We start from the raw sequence: 19,691 nt of genomic DNA, 5'->3' as shown, positions 1-19,691 counted from the left end.
CAGGGGTCTCTGAGGGGGGGGGGGCACTGGCAGGAAAAGCCTGGAACAGATAATGTGGGTGCCCCCACAGTATCACCAAGGCCTGTCATTTCAGTGCACAGGACGATCTCTAACATTCCTGTAGAGGGCTGGCTCCTGCCCCATTTCAGGGCTGGTGAAGTGCAGGAGAATTTATTTCCCTGGGAGAAGCCCCTAACCATCAGCTGAGGGGAGCTGGTGGATAAACACCTGCCTTGAGTGCCCCACTGCTTCCCCATCCCCTATGGCGGGAAGCTCCAGGGACCCACAATAATAACTTGTATTGACAACTCTCCCTTCATCACCTGCCTCCCTTCCCTGTTTCACTCCCCCCTCCTCCTTCTAGGGCTTCCTGGGAGCACTTCTAAAATAAATCACTTGTACCCCAATGTCTGCTTCCTGGGTAACTCAAAATAAGGCAATGCCTAAAACGCTCCTAACATTTCTGAGGCCCAAGCAAGAAAAAAAAAAAATCAAGGCTGTAGGAAAAAAGGAAAGAAAGCCACTGGAGGTGATCTAAGTTAGAATTTTTTAAATTTTCCGTGTTTTTTTTTTTTTTTTTAAAGAGGCATTTTTTTTTTTTTTCCAAAATAGGGTTCATGTAAATAAATGCCTAGAACAGTGCCTGGAATGTAGTAAGTGCTCCAAACATATAAATTGAATGCATGGATGTCATATATGTAAAGTATTTTAAAGTGGGGGGAGGGCCTTGAACTCTCCCTTTCCCCACATCTACCCCCACCCTTAGGCATCTAGGGAGATAGAACTTCTATCCCTGTGTTCTGCTGTGGAACCCCGAGGCCCAGGGTGGGATATGGGCTGGAGGCAGGGTTGCCCCTTGGATCCCTGGTCTCTTCCTCCTCCTGCGAAGCACCCCCCAGCACCCCTAGTGTCCCCTCCCCACCCTCCTGGGCACTGACCTGTGATGGTGAGGATGCAGAGGAAGATAGCTACCAGCGCCTGGATGCTGACGCCTGCCTGACCTGCCATCTCTTCACAGTGTGTGAACTCGCCATGTTCGTTGCACTTGCAAATGGTCACGACCAGTGTGCTGGTGCCTGTGAGGCTCGGCCTCCCATTGTCTGAGATGAGCACAGGCAGGTGGTGGACCTTGGCACGCTCCCGGTCAAACTGTCCATACTTGACTGTGATGTTGGCCGTGTTATCTGGAAACACCAGGGCTACAGAGTCAGGCTCTGCTCTCCGCAGTGCCTGTCTGCTCATCCACACTGACGGTGTGGTCTGCCTCCTCCAGGGAGGCCTCCGTGACTGTGCCAGCCCACATGCAGTCTGGGCTGCTTCTCTGCCCTTTGCATCCCCTGCCTCATATTTCAGCCATTTGAGTGTGTGTCTTTTCCTCCAGAGAGGGGACATTTGGGGCAGCTGCTTTGACCTAGCCTCTAAGAATGGCTTGGCCAAAATGTAAAATCCTCGCTTTCTGTTTCTGTGAGCAGCCCATATGTTTGACCCCCACCTCCTCTTCCCTAATCCCGCTCCAGTAACAGGTGGTTACTTTTGGCTCAATTAATGCGTTATTTCAAGCTTTGACGATGGGGGAAAAAAGAAAGCGTTTAGAAGTCTTTTAGCACTGGGCTAACTTGGAAGGCTTTTTCTGCTCTTCCTGAAAATCCACTAGAAAGTGGAAACAATGAACATGTTTCCTGGGGCACTGAGAGAGTGGTGACATGTGTAACTGAGGATTTCCTGGGCAGGCTGGAACTGGGAATGTGCTTTGGCCCAAATATTGGCTTTCCCTCCCGGCTCTGATCAATGATTCTACATACAGAAGAACGCCCTGGAGAGCTTTTTAAACATGCTGATTTTCAGAACCTGCTCTCTCTTCCCCTCCATATCCCTCCCCTCTGCCCCCCCCCCCCCATTTCAAATTCAGTGGCTCTGGGCAGAGGCCAGATAGTTTGCCTTATGCAGGCTCCTGGGGAGTTATAATGTAATGGTCAGAGGGTTTAGGGATTCCCTGCTCTAGGATTTATCTAGCCCTGCAGGATCAGCTCACTCAGGAAGCTGGCCAAAAGCAAAGGAGGCTATCGTTTACATTTCAAATGAAAGCTAATTACATTTTGTTACTAAGTAACCATGTCTATTATAATTGAAAATAATAGCTATATGGCCATTGATACTTTATGAGAGAAATGAGAGTTTTCTCACTATACTCATTTACTATCCTAACAGGACATTCATGCTGTAAGTGAATCTGGCACCAATAGGCTTGCCTCCTGGTTGTACACGGGGTGCCTCTGGGGTGGCACTTAAGCTTTCTATCCCAGTGCAGACCCCCTCTGAGGTGGGATTGAGGTGAACATGGGGGATGGGGTGATGGGTATTTTTCTGCTAAAGACAGCTGAGCATTTGAATGGTCTGTCATTGACTGCCAACACAGCATGGCCGCCTTTCCAGTCCCACAGGAGGCTCCTTAAGGATGGGTCTGTGGCTGATCCCCTAGGTCTGCCTCACACTCTCAGCGGCCCTGACCTTCCTCACAGGTGGCAATGGCTGTCCGGTACAGGGATCCTCATCCATCAGTTTGCCAATCAGAGATAGGCAGGAATCCCACCCTGTGCTGGGTGAAGGATGGCTCTGTTGAGACCCAAGAGCAATGTTTCTCTGTTTTTCTCAGGAAGCTGCTGAAGCCATGGAAGCCTGTCTACTTTTGGCTAAAGTTAACCAGCTCAGCGTCATCACTCTTGTAAGCACATGCTTATCAGAAGCTCTGATCAGCCACTACTGATATCACAGACTCTGGGCTGTGAGGAGTGGACCAGATGCTGTCCTGGGGCCACCTTGTGGTAAGTAGTCATCGTAGCTGAATTAAGACAAAGTTCATTGTATTCTTGGCATTTGGGATTTCACATTTTCAATTTAGACTCTTTGGTAGTGACCTCAAAGTTCATAGAGAATTTACAGTTGTGCTGAGCATAGAGATGCAGTGTGGGAAGAAATCCCTTGGCTCGTTAGTGAACCGGGCAAGTGTCTGCACTCTATATCTATTCCATATTCCTTGTTGACCTGAGCATCTTCTGGGGAGTGTGGACTTGGCAGTTTGGCCAGGGTAGCTCTGACTATGGCACAGACCAGAAAGGAGTTATACAAAATATCCCATAATTTGAAGACCCCAGTCGGGACCTGCTCCCCTACCCCCCGCACCCCATTTGTTGGCTTGCTCTTTGACGCTGATGTTTCCAAACTCCAATAACCCTGCCCCTACCAGTAGCCGGGCTGACTACTCTGATGCATACCGTGATTATCTGTGAGGGTGAAGTTGCTGTCCTCAGTGGTCAGGGAGAATTTGAACTTCACATCTCGTGGTGTTATGTCCTTGTCTATTGCTGAGATTTGCACGACCAGCTGGAATATGGAAAATGGGGGACAGTCATTGGTGGTGTTGGGGTGGTCGGGGGGTTAGTGGTGGTGACTTTGGGTTCAGACTTGACCATGGCTGGATCTCACCTGCAACACTAACCTAAATGGTCTCCACAAAGCCACTCTTTGGACCACCCGCCTCACCAGTGTATTCTCCACACATCCCCGCTGGACCTTAGTTTCTTTTTTTTTTTTTTTTAAATGATTTTTTATTATATTATGTTAGTCACCATACAGTACATCCCCGGTTTCCGATGTAAGGCTCGATGATTCATTAGTTGTGTATAACACCCAGTGCACCATGCAATACGTGCCCTCCTTACTACCCATCACCGGTCTATCCCATTCCCCCACCCCCCTCCCCTCTGAAGTCCTCAGTTTGTTTCTCATAGTCCATAGTCTCTCATGTTTCATTCCCCCTTCTGATTACCCCCCCTTTCTTTATCCCTTTCTTCCCCTACCGATCATCCTAGTTCTTATGTTCCATAGATGAGAGAAATCATATGATAGTTGTCTTTCTCTGCTTGACTTATTTCACTTAGCATTATCTCCTCCAGTGCTGTCCATGTTGTAGCAAATGTTGAGAACTCGTTCTTTCTGATAGCTGAGTAATATTCCATTGTATATATGGACCACAACTTCTTAATCCAGTCATCTGTTGAAGGGCATCTCGGCTCCTTCCACAATTTAGCTATTGTGGACATTGCTGCTATGAACATTGGGGTGCATATGGCCCTTCTCTTCACTACGTCTGTATCTTTGGGGTAAATACCCAGTAGTGCAATGGCTGGATCATAGGGTAGCTCAATTTTTAACTTTTTAAGGGACCTCCACACTGTTTTCCAGAGTGGCTGTACCAACTTGCATTCCCACCAACAATGTAGGAGGGATCCCCTTTCTCCACATCCTCTCCAACAATTGTTGTTTCTTGCCTTGTCAATTTTTGCCATTCTAACTGGCGTAAGGTGGTATCTCAGTGTGGTTTTGATTTGAATTTCCTTGATGGCTAATGATTTTGAACATTTTTTCATGTGTCTGTTAGCCATTTGTATGTCTTCATTGGAAAAGTGTCTGTTCATATCTTCTGCCCATTTTTTGATTTGTTAATTTGTTTCTCGTGTATTGAGTTTGAGAAGTTCTTTGTAGATCTTGGATACCAGTCCTTTATCTGTAGTGTCATTTGCAAATATATTCTCCCATTCCGTGGGCTGCCTCTTAGTTTTTCTGACTGTTTCCTTGGATGTGCAGAAACTTTTAATCTTGATGAAGTCCCATAAATTCATTTTATCTTTTGTTTCTCTTGCCTTTGGGGATGTGTCATGAAAAAGGTTGCTTTGGCCGATGTCGTAGAGGTTGTTGCCTATGTTCTCCTCTAGAATTTTGATGGATTCCTGTCTCACATCGAGGTCTTTCATCCATTTGGAGTTTATTTTTGTGTATGGTGTGAGATAGTGGTCAAGTTTCATTCTCTTGCATGTAGCTGTCCAATTTTCCCAGCACCATTTATTGAAGAGACTGTCTTTTTCCCACCGGATGTTTTTTCCTGCTTTATCAAATATTAGTTGCCCAAAGAGCCGAGGGTCCATTTCTGGGTTCTCTATTCTGTTCCATTGGTCTATGTGTCTGTTTTTGTGCCAGTACCATGCTGTCTTTGTGATCACAGCTTTGTAGTACAGCTCGAAATCTGGCATTGTGATGCCCCCAGCTTTGTTTTTCCTTTTCAGCAGTTCCTTGGAGATTCGGGGCCTTTTCTGTTTCCATACAAATTTAAGGACTGTTTGTTCCAGTTCTTTGAAAAATGTCCTTGGTATTTTGATCGGGATAGCATTGAAAGTGTAGATTGCTCTGGGTAGCATGGACATTTTAACTATGTTAATTCTTCCGATCCATGAGCATGGAATATCTTTCCATCTTTTTATGTCTTCCTCAATGTCTTTTAAGAGTGATTTATAGTTTCTAGAATATAGGTCCTTTACGTCTCTGGTTAAGTTAATTCCAAGGTAACGTATGGTTTTTGGTGCTATTGTAAATGGGATGGATTCCCTAATTTCTCTTTCTTCGGTCTCGTTATTCGTGTATAGAAATGCAACTGATTTCTGAGCATTGATTTTGTATCCTGCCACGTTACTGAATTGCTCTATAACTTCTAATAGTTTGGGAGTGGCTTCTTTTGGGTTTTCCATATAGAGTATCATGTCATCTGCAAAGAGAGACATTTTGACTTCTTCTTTGCCAATTTGAATACCTTTGATCCCTTTTTGTCATCTGATTGCTGTTGCAAGGACTTCTAGTACTATGTTGAATAATAGTGGCAAGAGTGGGCATCCTTGTCGAGTTCCTGATCTTAAGGGAAATGCTTCCAGTTTTTCTCCATTGAGAATAATATTTGCAGTAGGCTTTTCATAGATGGCTTTTATGAGATTGAGAAATGTACCTTCTATTCCAACACTCTGAAGGGTTTTAATCAGGAAAGGATGCTGTATTTTGTCAAATGCTTTTTCGGCATCGATTGAGAGGATCATATGGTTCCTGAGTCTTTTCTTGTTGATTTGATGTATCACGCTGATTGATTTGCGAATATTGAACCACGCTTGCATCCCAGGTATGAATCCCACTTGATCGTGATGGATAATCCTTTTAATGTACTGTTGGATTCTATTAGCAAGTATCTTGTTGAGGATTTTGGCGTCCATATTCATTAGGGAAATCGGTCTGTAATTCTCCTTTTTGATGGGGTCTTTGCCTGGTTTGGGGATCAAGGTAATATTGGCCTCATAAAATGAGTTTGGTAGCTTTCCTTCTGTTTCTATTTTTTGAAATAGCTTTAGGAGAATAGGTATTATTTCTTCTTTGAATGTTTGGTAGAATTCCCCAGGAAAACCGTCTGGGCCTGGAGTTTTGTTATTTGGAAGGTTGTTTATCACTGACTCAATTTCTTCATAATTAATTGGCCTGTTTAAGGAATCAATTTCTTCCGGTTTCAATCTTGGTAGTTTATAGGTTTCCAGGAAGGATTCCATCTCTTCCAGATTGCTTAGTTTATTGGCATATAGCTGTTGATAAAAATTTCTAATAATCCTTCCAATTTCAATGGTGCTCGTCGTGACCTCTCCTTTTTCGTTCATAATTTTAATAATCTGGGTCCTTTCTCTTTTCTTTTGGATAAGTCTTGCCAGGGGTCTGTCAATTTTATTGATTCTCTCAAAGAACCAGCTTCTAGTCCTGTTGATCTGCTCTACTGTACTTCTGGTTTCTGCTTGATTGATTTCAGCTCTAATTTTGGTCAACTGCTTCCTCGTGCGTGGATTAGGCCTGTCCCTCTGTTGCTGTTCCAGCTTCTTGAGGTGAGAATATAAAAACTGCATTTTAGATTTTTCTGTTCTTTTGAGTGAGGCTTGGATGGCTATGTATTTCCCCCTTAGGACTGCCTTTGCAGTATCCCATAGGTTTTGGACTGTTGTATTTTCATTCTCATTGGTCTCCATAAATTGTTTAATTTGATTTTTGATTTCCTGGTTTATCGAGTCATTCCTGAGCAGGATGGTTCTTAGTCTCCAAGTGTTTGAGTTTCTTCCAAATTTTTCCTTGTGGTTGAGTTCCAATTTCAGAGCGTTGTGGTCTGAGAATATGCAGGGGATAATTTCAATCTTTTGGTATCGGTTGAGACCTGTTTTGTGTCCCAGAACATGGTCTATTCTTGAGAATGTTCCATGGGCATTAGAATAGAATGAGTATTCTTTGGTTCTGGGGTGTAGTGTTCTATATATATCTATGAGGTCCAACTCGTCGAGTATGGCATTCAAAGCCTTTGATTCTTTGCTTAGTTTTTGCCAGGGTGTTCTGTCTATTTCTGATAGTGGAGTGTTGAGGTCCCCTACTATTAATGTATTTTTATTTATATGTCTCTTTATTCTGGTTAAGAGTTGGCTTGTGTATCTTGCTGCTCCCCTGTTGGGGGCATATATATTTATAATTGTCATATCCACTTGTTGAATACTTCCCTTAAGAATAATATAGTGCCCTTCTGCATCTCTAACTATAGTCTGTAGTTTAAAATCCAATTTATCTGATATGAGAATTGCTACCCCAGCTTTCTTTTGATGGACCTTAGTTTCTTGTGGGTATAACGATGCCTTTCCTCAAGGCTGATGTTCAGGTTACATTAAGCTCAGTGAAGTGCCCGCTGGCTGTGGGTGGGAGGTGCTGCCTCTCAGCCTGTCCTCAGTGGGTGTGTCCTGCCCTCCCACCTGAGCCAGACTCACCTTGCCCTGGGCAGCGTTCTCACACACTCTGGGCTCATAGGGCTGGGCAAACTCTGGAGGGTTGTCATTCTCATCCATAATTTCGATGTGGACTTGCACAATGGATTCTTTGCCTGTGGGGTACCCTGCAGGGAGGAAAGTGCTCATGATGCCAGCCCCAGAGATAGAAGGTATGTGGATGGGGAATTCTGGAGGGGTGCCCTTTTTGCAGGAAGAGGGGGCTAGGGACCTCTGGAAGAGAGGCCAGGGGTGGCATTCTGGATGAAAGGGGTGGAAGAGGAAGAGAGGGGGACCTCAAGCTTCATGCACAGGGATGTTTATTAAACAGTTACTTGTAAGAATCAAAAAGGTGAACAATGCAAGCCAATTAAAGAAGGTTTTAATTAAATTAACAAATTATCAAATTGATCCAATAGTTTACGTAATTACTTTAAATAAATGTAATTTATTTAAATCAATAAAATTAATCACAACATAATTAAAAGGTTAACAACCTAAATGAGATGGGGTTCACAAATTAAACCACTTTAAAAGAATGGAATGTGTGGCCATTTGCGATACCCATGGAAATTACATTTAAAAATGTATTAAAAAAAGATATTTTAGTACCATGAGAAAATGGTTCCGGGAAAAGGTTAACTAAAAATGCAGGATCTGATTTTTATATAAGTATTATGATCTCGGTTATGTAAAATACGTATAGAAAAAAAACCCAGAGGAAGTATACTAAAGTGCTAACAGTAATTATCTGTGTGTGGTGGGATTACGAGGGGATGGTTTTCTTCTCTTTTTCTGTATTTTCTCTCATATTTTAAAATTAACAACAAACTATTACTTTTAAAGTTTAAAAATTGTGTGAATGAGATTAGATGGGGAAGAAAGAGGCAAAGACTGATCTGGAAAACACATGGGAGCCCGTTGCAGTTGGGGCTTGGCTGCTAAGTGGGGGGGATGACCAAGTCTCAGAGGCACATCAGGAGGCAGAGGCCCTCTAGGGTAGCACCAGTAGGGCCTTGGTCAAGTCATTGGCCTCTCTGGGCCCTGGTGGTGTCTTAAGTGAGGCAGGAATATTAATCCGTCTCTTGGAGGGCGGCCGTGTTTTTTCTCATGTTAAGTTTTATAAGGATGGAAAACTCCAATACTTGCCTTTCTCTCTGGCAAAAGTTACACTAAGCCGGAGAACCTAAAGTTGGAAGCTGCTTCAGATTTCGAATTCAACCCACTGACTGGCATATAAATCATCTCCTGCCCCTCCCAGCAAACAGTCCTTTCCAAACATCCATGATAATAAGAATCACGTGTACACTTCTTAGCCCCGTTTCTGGATCACTGGACCAGAACCTCCAGGGAGGGGTCTGTGTTTAAAAGGTGCCTTATGTGATTTTCATCACAGGGACGTCTAGCAGGCTGTTTTAGGACTGTGCTTCTTAAACTGGAATGTGCATGAGATTCTGATTCAGTCTGGGGATGGCCCAAGATTCTACCCTCCCAACAAGGTCTCAGGTGATGTGGATGCTGCTGGTCCGTGCACAACTTGGGCATGGAGGCTCTATAGTATTTCAGCCAAGTAGTGCTTCAGCAGGAGCGTATAATACCTCTAGAGATCGAGATGACAGATTATGCCTATTTTAAAGGAATGAGGGAAAGGAGAAAAGCCCAGGTCCCCTGGCATGTGGGGCTACTCACCGCTAGAATCCAGTTCTTTGGCCTCCACTGTCAGGTTATACCAGGGGTAGATTTCTCTGTCCAATTCTTTCTCATTGTAAATGTTCCCTTGCTTGGTTATTCGGAAGAACTGTCCCTTGTCACTGGTCTTGCGGATGGAATATCTGCCAGGGGAGAGAAATTCATGGTTTTCCATTGTTCTTTGCTGAGCGCAACCTTCTCAGCATGACTGATGAGGCCCATCAGGATCTATCAGTCGCAGCCCCTCCATCCTCCTCCCACTGCTCATTGTGTTCTACTACCTAGAGGGATTCACAGTGGTGGGATAATCCCTTCAATTTTAGCAATGCTACCCTGGCCGAGCTGAAGGTGGTGCCTTGAGACTCCCTTGGTAGCACTTTGAAAGCAGAGGTAGGAGGCGCTATAATCCAGTACATCAGAGCTGGCGTTGGTTTTTGTGATTAATGAAAAGATAGCACTGGGTGTTATACGCAACTAATGAATGGTTGAACACTACGTCAGAAACTAAAGATGTATTATATGTTGGCTAATTGAACATAAAGAAGAAAAAGAAAAGATAGCTGGACTGGAGCCAGGAAGAAATAAAAAAGGAGCTGGAATATAGGAAATAATTGAAAATAAATTAAATTTATGAAGTAAAAATTTGAAAAGTTCTTCCAGAAATCAAGAAAAAGGTGTGAAGTGAGGTGCCTGAGTGGCTCAGTTGTTAAGTGTCTGCCTTCGGCTCAGGGCGTGATCCCGGAGTCCTGGGATCGAGCCCGCATCGGGCTCCCTGCTCCACGGGGAGCCTGTTTCTTCCTCTCCCACTCCCCCTGCTTGTGTTCCTTCTCTCGCTGGCTGTCTCTCTCTCTCTGTCAAATAAATAAATAAAATCTTAAAAAAAAAAAAGAAAAAGGTGTGAAGAAATGAGAGATGAATATATATAACATGTAATATATAACTTATATATTTGCTGCTAACAAGGAAAATTCCAGAACCAATAGAACAGAAGAAATAACAAAAGATAGACTAAAAGAAAACTTCCTGATCTTAAGAAAGGCTCAAGTCTACAGATTAAAAGAGGTCATTAATATCAGGCATAATTTTCAAAAGAGATCAATGTTTACATATATCTTGATGACACTTTTGAATTTCAAGGCTATGTGAGGGAACTGGACAGAGTCCAGACAGAAAAATATGTTCTTGTGAAGAAAATCAGATTCACCCCAGATGTCCCCACAAAATTAAATGCTAGAAACATCGGTATTATTTTTGAAGTGAAGTTTCTATACTCTGAGGATTATAGGAGTACATATGGTGTTATTAACATAAGAAGGCAAAGGAACTAAGGTATTTGTAAACATACTGGAACTCAGGAAGTATGTCACCCATAGAGATGGGTCCTGAAATTTTTTTTATGAAAACTGAACTTCATCTAACTAAGAAATGTAAAGAAATAAAAAGAAAAAGCCTTCTTTGGGAGGAATTAAAATGAAATGATTTATTTCTTTATCATACATAGAAAAGAAGTGTGTATGTGTGTGCGCGTGCATGTACACGTGCATGATATGTTAAAGTAGAAAATGTCCAGGAAAACATTTTTAATCTTACAGGTAGAAGTAAGTCTCACTGGTAGAAGTAAAAATGGATGTATTCCATTCAAATATCCAGGAGAAAAAGAAAATAAACTCTATAGCAAATATGGGGGAAAAGAAAAAAAAAACATTAAGTTTGAGAAATGAGAAATGTGCAACAAAATTAAAAAAGTAAGATCAAACATATAATTTATTATGACAAATGTAAATAGGTTAAACCCAAAGCATCTCAGTTTAGATTAAAAAGCCAAAACCAACTACCTTCTATTTTCGAGAGACAACTTAATATCAAGTGAAAAACAGAAGTTAGAAAAGTTGAAAGTACAGGTTGGAAATCTTCTATCAGGCAAACACAAATAATATGAAAACAGGACCGGCAAACTTAACATCAGGCAGTGTGGATCTGAAGGCAAAGTATTTAGCAGAACAAATTGGGTAATTTCATAGGGATAAAAGTTACAAGTCATAATGAAGGTAAAATAGGTATGAACCCTTGTGAATAGAAAAATTAAAATATATAAAGCAAAATCTTAGGTATTCTAGAAAAAATGAACACAAACAAACACACTTGTATTATATCCTAGAACAAGTTAAAGCAAAAACAAAAAATGCCCTACCACTGGTAAAGCTAAAGAAAAATATCAAGTCAATCTCTTAAATAAATTATTGGATCAATAAAGAAATAAAAATTATCATCACAGTCTATTTACAATAGAGCAACCATGAAAACTGTAGTAGTCCTAGAACTTGTGCGATGTGGCCCAAATCTCCATTTTTGGGGACATATTTTTTGACCTTAATAAGAAGACTTGATATCATGGAAATATTAATTCTCCCTGAATTGATATAACATAATCTTATTAGAATTCTAATGTTTTTTAAAAAAACAGATAAAAGAATTTTACAGTTCATATGAAAGAGTGAATGTTTGAGAATGCATAAACACTATAGAAAGTAAAAAAGCAGTGAGGGAGAGACTTGGCTTATATCTACTAAGTTTTAGTATAAAGTTGCTGCAATAAAGCAGAATGGATTTGCCACAGAACAGTGGACAGAAAAGAGAATTCAGAAATAGACTCGGGTATATTACATGACAAAGGTGGGAAAATGAGGACTTATTTAATAAATGGTGCCAGCACAATTGGCTACCCCTTTGGAATAGAATGAGAATGGATTAGAATCAACTGTTATACGGCTCTAGGATGTATGAGTTAGAACTATATTTTTGGTCCCAGAGTGTGGAGGCGGGGAGTCTAGCGGAGATAGAATGGATGGTGATGAAATGGGTGTGGTGTGATCCAGACATTTTGAAAGCAATCAAAACCCTCAGACAGACAGACAGACAGACAACAAATCCACCATATATGTACATAGATGTTCGTGTGGTCGTGAAAAAAAAGGTGTGACAGGACCACCTTAAACTGTGAACATAAGTTACCTGGGAGTGGGGGTTACTGATGTTTTCTTTGTAGATCTTTGAGTTGGTTCACTGTGAAATGAACACTTTTTCCCTTTTGTAGTTTTGGGAAGGCAAATTTAGTAAAACATGTTTAGTGAAGGGGTTTCTCATGTGTCCTCAGTTGGTTACCCTCTTGGCCATCAGATCTCCCTAGATGGATCTCTGGGAGCCACTGCAGGGTAGAGCGGCCACTGGACAGCACTGATGGCCAGGGCCACGTGGGGTGGGGGCGTCTGGACAAGACAGGATCCCACCTGGCCACTCACGTCAGTGGAAGAACTTGGGCTTCTAGTCCTGCCTCTGCCACGTCCCGTGTATGTGCCAGGAGAAGCCATTTTCCCCATTTGAGTCCTGCTGTCAGCCCAGCGGATGTGAAGAACCTCGGTGTCGGGATCGTCATGGTCATCACCACCCTCACACCCTCCATCCCTTACCCAATGCTCCGCCGAGCTGCGTCAGGGTCTGTGGCCAGCACTGAGCCAATCAGAGGTTTCTTCTGGTTCTCCCGCAGCTGGAAGTGGTAGAAGGACTGCTTGAAGTTGGGGGGCTCATCTACATCTGTGACATTGATGATGACACGGGCAGTTTTCCGGATGGAGACGCTGCTCAGGTAGTGGAGGTTGATGGTGGGGTCTGTGGCCTCGATGGTGAAAATGTATTGCTGAATGTATTCGTAGTCCAGGGGCTGTGGAAGGGACAAGTATGGTGAACACCGCTCAGAGACAAGCGTGTGACATGTGATCTTCACAGCAACCCCGCAAGTTTGCCCGGGGATGACACCCGTTTTACAGATGGGGGCCTGCAGCCTGGAGAAGCGATGTTTCCAGGGTCATCAAGAGAGCGGCTGGGGCTGGCTGGCTGTCTTTGGCTGTCCCCCACTGCATCACAGCAGCCTCAGGGCTGCCCCCCAACCCTAACTGTGTGACTGGCCCTGTTGCAAGTATTGAGGACACATAGTGGGTGAGCCACTGTCCTCTCTAGGGGATCACAGCTAGTAGATCTATCCACAGCTCCTTGAGAATGTGCCTTTTCCTTATGCCTTTGCTCAAGATGCTTCTCCCGCCTTTGCCCGCTTAGCACACTCCTACTCACCCCTCAAGAAGCCAGATCCAAAGGTAATCATGTCTTCTCAGAACCCATCCTGCCCCCTGACACAAGTAGTTGCTCCCTGCATGGGTTGCTAGAGCACTTACATGTGGCCACCCTGTTTGTCCATGAATGTCTTCCCCACTTGCTGTGAGCTTTGGTGCTGTGGAGGCTGTGTGACTCCCCTGGGTGCCTCCAGTCCCCAGTGCAGGGTGGGACCAGGGACAGCCTCAGGAGAGTGCTGTTGGGGTAATGGCCCGGCTCAGGCAGAGGGGTTCTAGAATGTTTCATTTGAGATGGGTCATCCTTGGCCCAGGTAGCCCCAGCCCTCGGCATGGCCATTCTAGAGGCGTTTTGTGTCTCTTCCTTCCTCTTCCAGATTCATTTGGTCTGACTGCTCTGTCTGTCCTCAGTAGCCATGGCCAATGGCCACCCACATCGCCACAGCACTTTCTGCTTCCTTCCCTGCCGTGGCTCTCTGCTGCAAGTGCCTGTAACATTACTAGCGCTCTACTTCGATGGGTGCCCAGGGCAGGCCAGAAAGTGCAAGAGTGAATGCCCCCTGGAGCCCTCATCCAACCCCACAGCTCCCTCCCCCACAGCTCCTGCAACTCTGGGGCCTATTCCCCACTGTTCCCCAGATATCCCCAGTGGGACTGTGCCCCATTTGCCCACAGTGATAACCTGATAGTTAAGGAGCCTGTATTCTTCCTTTTATGTGGTACTGCTCCTGGGGCTTCCCAATAAATTATTTACATCCCAAATCCTTGCCTTAAGGTCTGCTTCTGGGGTAACCCAGCCTAAGGCACTGACCTTCTCTTCTGGCTCCCCTTTCCCAGCTCCAGGGTCATGAGCTGTAAGGGCACTTGGCCAGCTCTGAGCTGACCCAGAATGTGCACCTTTGAAGGCCTCTGACCTTGGAGCAGCCCCTGGGTGAGTCCTGGGAATGCTGGGAGCCCCAAACCCCACATCTGATGTCATTGCTGAATGCCTACAAACCTTCATGGGCTTGATGATGCCCTCGTTGTGGTTGGGGTCTGTCTCGATGGTGAAGGTGTCCCTGTATTCGCCCTGCACGATGCTGTACTTGGTCATCCGGTTCTGGGGCTCATCTGGATCCTCAACGAACAGAGAGCCCAAGGAGCTACCCACACGGATGTCTTCAGGCACGGCAAATGTGTACTTGGCTGATGCAAATAGGGTGCCCCCAAGGGCATTGGGTTAATGAGATAGACAAGGTGATTGTCCCTTATACTATCCTAATACATTTTTATACAGGAAATGGGCACAATAAAATAATAATAGTAATACCACCTCTGGAATTTGGGGTCCCTAGGCAAAGAGGTTCTGCTCTGACTTTCCATCTGTCCATCCATTTAACAAATACTAATTGAGCACCTACTGTATGTTAGGTACTCTGCTAGGGGACCTATTGTTTCACAAGAGAGACAAGTCTTACCTTTAGCAAGCTTCTGTCATGTACAGGGAGGTCACTTCAGGCCATCCTTGGGATGGCTGAGCCTTTGAATGGCTTATACCTTAGCTTTGGAGGGTATAAGTGATGAACCATCTGACTTTACTCTCCAGCCCTAACCAGGGCATGGGAAAAGCTCTTGTCAGACATTTTTTGGAGGGAGAGAATCAGTTTGTGGGTGGGCTCAGGGCCCAGTTTCAGCTCTGGATATGGAACTTTGCCATACCCCTGTTCATCAGCTTACAGGGATTTTCTAGCTAGGGCCTGGATTTTTCCAAGCCCATAGAAACTGGGTGAAACTGGTCCTCTCTGAAAGTGGCACTCAGGGCACGGTGGTGGCACATCGCAGGGAGCATGATTTCCCTGTGGCCTGTGAGGGCACTGTGGCAGGTAGCATTTGGACAGCCTTGGGAATATGTGCAGAGATGGGATGCAGAGCCTCTCCCTGCAACCAAAGTGACTTTACTGGGCCTTGGACTCACCCTGGGGTTAAGGGAGAGGTGGAGGTACTCTGGGCTTCTCCACAAGATCCCCCAGGTCACTGAGTCTGGATTCTCCCAACCCCCGTCCTCCCCAGGGCCCTGGGGGAAGAGCTCACGCTGGGTGAAGATGGGGAAATTGTCATTGATGTCCTGCAGAGTGACCAGCACCGTAGCTGTGCCTGACTCCCCACGGAGGCCTTGGGCATCTCGGGCTTCCACCACGATTTCATACTTGGCCTGCATCTCTCGGTCCAAGGTTTTGGTTGTCGTGAAAATGAGTCCTGCAAAAAGTGTCCCAGCAGGAGCCGTGTTACTTGGAGGGACTTTAGAGAATACCGGTGCCTGAGCCTTATCCAGAGAGCACCCCCTGACTTAAAAGCTCCCCAGGTGATTCCATTGTGCAGCCAGGGCTGAGAACCACTGGCCGACCACCCCCTACCTTCAGACCCTGCACTGCTTGACCAAAGCTGCCCAAACAGTTTGGTCCAATATTGGTCCTTGCTACGTGGAGCATGGTGTTGAGAAAGAGTGTGAGGCCATGCTAGGCTTAGTGTGGAAAGAGTGCTATGATGTATTAGTGATGCCTGCTTTGGCACGTCATCGGTTGTGGTGGTCTCTGTGCTCTGTTGTACTTGCCATCCTTCCGAAAGGCAGTGTGTCCCAGGCCTGACCACCTGGACTTCTGTCTTGTTCCCCAAACTCAGTCCTTAAGGTTTTTAAAGTTACCCTGAGTGGGTACTTACTATGGGCCATGCATTCTCTATACATGATTTCATTCAAACTTACAGCTGCCGTGCAAAATGGATATACATTTTTCCGTCTTCAGGATGAGGGAACTAAGGCTCGCAGGTGTTAGTTGACTTGCCTAAGGTCTTTAGAGAGTGAATAGCGGGACTGGGCTTGGAAACTGGGTTGGTCTGACTCTCCACCCAGAGCTGCTAACCAGCACTCTCTTATTCTTCTTGTGCCGCTGTTTGGGTCCTGATTTTATTTCCTGGGCTGGAGTCCGTGTTTTGGCAGCTGTCTGCTTCCTTCTCTCCTCACCAGCCACCTTGTCTTAATGTATAGTATAAGCAACCGTTTCCTTAGGATAGTGTGGTTGGGTGGTAGGTGACACCTGTCAGACTAGACTTCGTTCAGCTGCTGCACTTGGAATAGCCACCCCTACCCCGCTCCAAGCCAGTGCCTGCCCTGGAGGGTTAGTAACACAGACCGGAACCATCAATAGCAAAATATTCTTCTCCCTTCAGGATCTGGTACATGACAGAGGCATGGTCTGCCACAGTGGGGTCATCTGCATCAACTGCTGTCACACGGATGACGGAGGTCCCTGAGGAAAGAGAATCTAGGGGTTACTGCCTTGTGACTGCTGGCCACTTGACCCATTCCCAGATGAGGACAGATGGGGCCCATCTGTACCCTTTGATGTTCCCTTAACCCACCTCCCCCAGGTCCTGGTGGGGAGAAAAGGCTGCTTTGTGTTCTGAGGAGCCTGCATGGGGGCAAAGTGCTGGCAGTGCCGGAGGTCTAGCCTGGTCATCTTTGAAGAAGGCAAAGAGAATAGGTTGTTTCTAGTCATGGGAGAAATGAGGGAGAGGGTGAACAGGTGGAGTCACGAGGAAAGGTAGAAGGGAGTGAGGATGGAGAACAAAGGAATAGGAAGGTGCCCCTCAGGAGTGAGTGTCACATCTCTGTTTCTCTTGAACTCCAGGATCCGCATACTTCACAAGAAGATCTGTTAAGATCTCCCAGGTTCTTGGCCGGGAACCTTGGACCAAGGGGTAGAGAAGGGAATCCTTTTCTGGTACCTACTACGTGCTGGAGGTGGAATTGAGGAAGTAGTAACTTTGAGAGGCCTGGGGTGCAGGCTGGTGCTGCCCTTTGGGGTGAGGGCGGTGGTCCTCCCCCCTCCACTCCTGCATGCATCCTAGAGGTGACTTCTTACTGTGGTGGCCGAGTTGGTATTCTTTTGTGCAAAGGCTACACTCTTAGAGTGCCAGTCCTGAGTCAGAGCAGTGGGTGGGGTTTGCTTCAAAGAGTGGTGAAACATGTGTGTCTCTGATGGTCAAGGCTCAGTCCACGATCAGGGTCAGGACTCAGTCCATGATCAGTATCAGGGCTCAGTCCACATGACTAGGGTTAGGGCTCAGTCTGGGGCCAGGTCAGAGTTTAGTCTTTAGAGACCAGTGTTTCTTTCAAAACACATAAAATAGCAACTACACTGAATTTACTAAATCCTGACCCCAGGCAGTGAAGTTGTTGATGGGAGAAGTGCCTTCAGGCTGGGGATGAGCTGGGGAGGAGGGGGAGGTAGAAGCAGGGCACGTACCTACAGCCGACATCTCTGGTACAGATGCGTTGAACAGCCGGTGTGTGAATACAGGCCAGTTGTCATTCACGTCATGAACTTTGATGGTGAAGCTGGAAGGAGACTCTAGGTTCTTGTTGGTATTCTTGTCTACCACAAGGGCAGTGAGGTGGTACTCAGGGATCTTCTCCCTGTCCAGCCTCTCAAAGGCATACACGTCACCTGTGTCCTCCCTGACCCGGAAGACCTTGCCTACAGACTCTCCTTTGAGCACATACTTGGCGTTCTTGCGGTTCACACTCGATTTGATCTAGGAAAAAAGAGGCGCCATGAGCTGAGGATGGGCAGGGGTGGTCGTGTGCGTGTGTCAGTGTGCACGCACACATGTGAGTGTGCAAGTGTATGTAGGTATGTCAGTGTGTATGCGCACACCTGCATGTTTGTGCACATGTGTGTACACATCTGTGGTGCTGGCCAGGGATCCTAAATGTGGCACCTGCAGCTTTCACAAGCGTCTCTGACTGGTCATTAGGACACGTTGTTCTCAGTCAGGTCGCTGCGAACACTGCATTCATAGGACTTGCCCAGCACGCTGCCCTAGTGTGTCAGGAACAGCGCTTGGAACATCGTAGGTGTTTACAAAAAGGTTTTTGAGTGAAAGAGTGAACTTGGTGCAATGGAAGGCAAGGGATATTTTGCCCCTTACTAGTCACTTAAGCTCTCCGAGTTGTGGTAACCTCATCTGTAAAGTGGAAATAATATTGCTTCTGATGTTGAGCTGCTCTGATGAGCAGAATGGCACTTTTGAAAGTGAATTCCAGGAACACTGGTGTCTTTTGCTGTTCCACACGAAAATTTGGTCCCAGTGAGCTGGGAGATGGCTTGCACTGGCTAGCCACCGTACATTTTTAGGAATGTTTGTGAGCTGGTTGTTAAAAATAGCCATTATTAAAATTTCAATTATATAAACATCAATTAAATGAATGATATTAAAATCAAAGGTAGCCTACTCAATATTCTTTGCTTCCTTATGATTGTACTACATTTTACTATGTTCTTGAGGTTATGTCTATGTGTTGAATGTTGGAAATCCCACCCGGTGTGCTGTTAATACGTATCTTTTCACAACTCTGTCTTCAGTGCCATCAAGTTGATAACTTGAAATAGACATGGTGAAAGTATTTACACATGGAAATGAGCAAATGCTAGGAATCAGGACTTTTTCTCCTGGAGAACCAGTTGTCAAACATTTATCAGCACACCACTGGTTCCGGTCAATTTAGTTTTGGAATGGTACATAAAATGTTCTCTTCTTGGAGATTTACAATGCATAGCCCTATAGAAAAAACTCAGGATTTCCCATTCTAATAAGAACACTTTTTCTTTGTAACACATACTATTAGCGCCCTAAGGAACAAGATTTATTTTTTAAATAAGTTTTTAAAAGATTTTATTTATTTGAGAGAGAGTAAGAGAGAGAGAGCATGAGATAGGGGAGGGTCAGAGGGAGAAGCGGACTCCCTGCTGAGCAGGGAGCCTGACGAGGGGCTTGATCCCAGGACCCCGAGACCATAACCTGAGCTGAAGGAAGATTCTTAACTGACTGAGCCACCCAGGCACCCCAGGAACAAGATTTAGAAGCTAATGTACGTAAAGCACCTTGCACAGGCTCTCAATAAATACCTGTTATTATTCATGGTAGCTCCATATGTTAAGAGGTACTAGGTTAGAAGTGCCAAACATTTCACTTGTACAATCTTAGGAAGAGACCCTTAGGAGCATAAGAGAATCATAGTTCATGCATATAAAGTGGTACTCTCATAGATAGTTAGAATGTTCAAAAAATATAGTTCAATTCAATTAAAAATGTATAAATCGGATACCTGTAAGTGCCAAGCAGCACACTGGCAGCACAGAGATAACCCAGACCCCGTTCCTGCTCTCAGGGCTGAGACTCTGAGGAA

General features: G+C 45.1%; 1 protein-coding gene across 1 annotated transcript in view; it reads right to left on the bottom strand.

Annotated features, from left to right (window-relative positions):
- The window catches only part of CDH5 (cadherin 5), a 39,380-nt gene that overhangs the window by 5,568 nt on the left and 14,121 nt on the right, over positions 1–19,691 (bottom strand). The window contains exons 3-11 of the mRNA XM_045814938.2: positions 17,749–18,037; positions 16,633–16,749; positions 15,536–15,700; positions 14,463–14,650; positions 12,812–13,062; positions 9,345–9,487; positions 7,659–7,783; positions 3,273–3,381; positions 939–1,184 (exon numbers count right to left, since the gene is read on the bottom strand). Coding sequence (XP_045670894.2) covers positions 939–1,184; positions 3,273–3,381; positions 7,659–7,783; positions 9,345–9,487; positions 12,812–13,062; positions 14,463–14,650; positions 15,536–15,700; positions 16,633–16,749; positions 17,749–18,037 — 1,633 coding nt within the window. The remainder of the gene's footprint in view (positions 1–938; positions 1,185–3,272; positions 3,382–7,658; positions 7,784–9,344; positions 9,488–12,811; positions 13,063–14,462; positions 14,651–15,535; positions 15,701–16,632; positions 16,750–17,748; positions 18,038–19,691) is intronic.

Source organism: Ursus americanus, chromosome 21 (assembly GCF_024610735.1).
Source record: "Ursus americanus isolate L20-20 chromosome 21, mUrsAme1.1.p, whole genome shotgun sequence".
NCBI classification, from domain to species: domain Eukaryota; kingdom Metazoa; phylum Chordata; class Mammalia; order Carnivora; family Ursidae; genus Ursus; species Ursus americanus.
The sequence above is the reverse complement of the archived record's forward strand: the minus strand, read 5'-3'. Positions and strand labels throughout refer to the sequence as shown.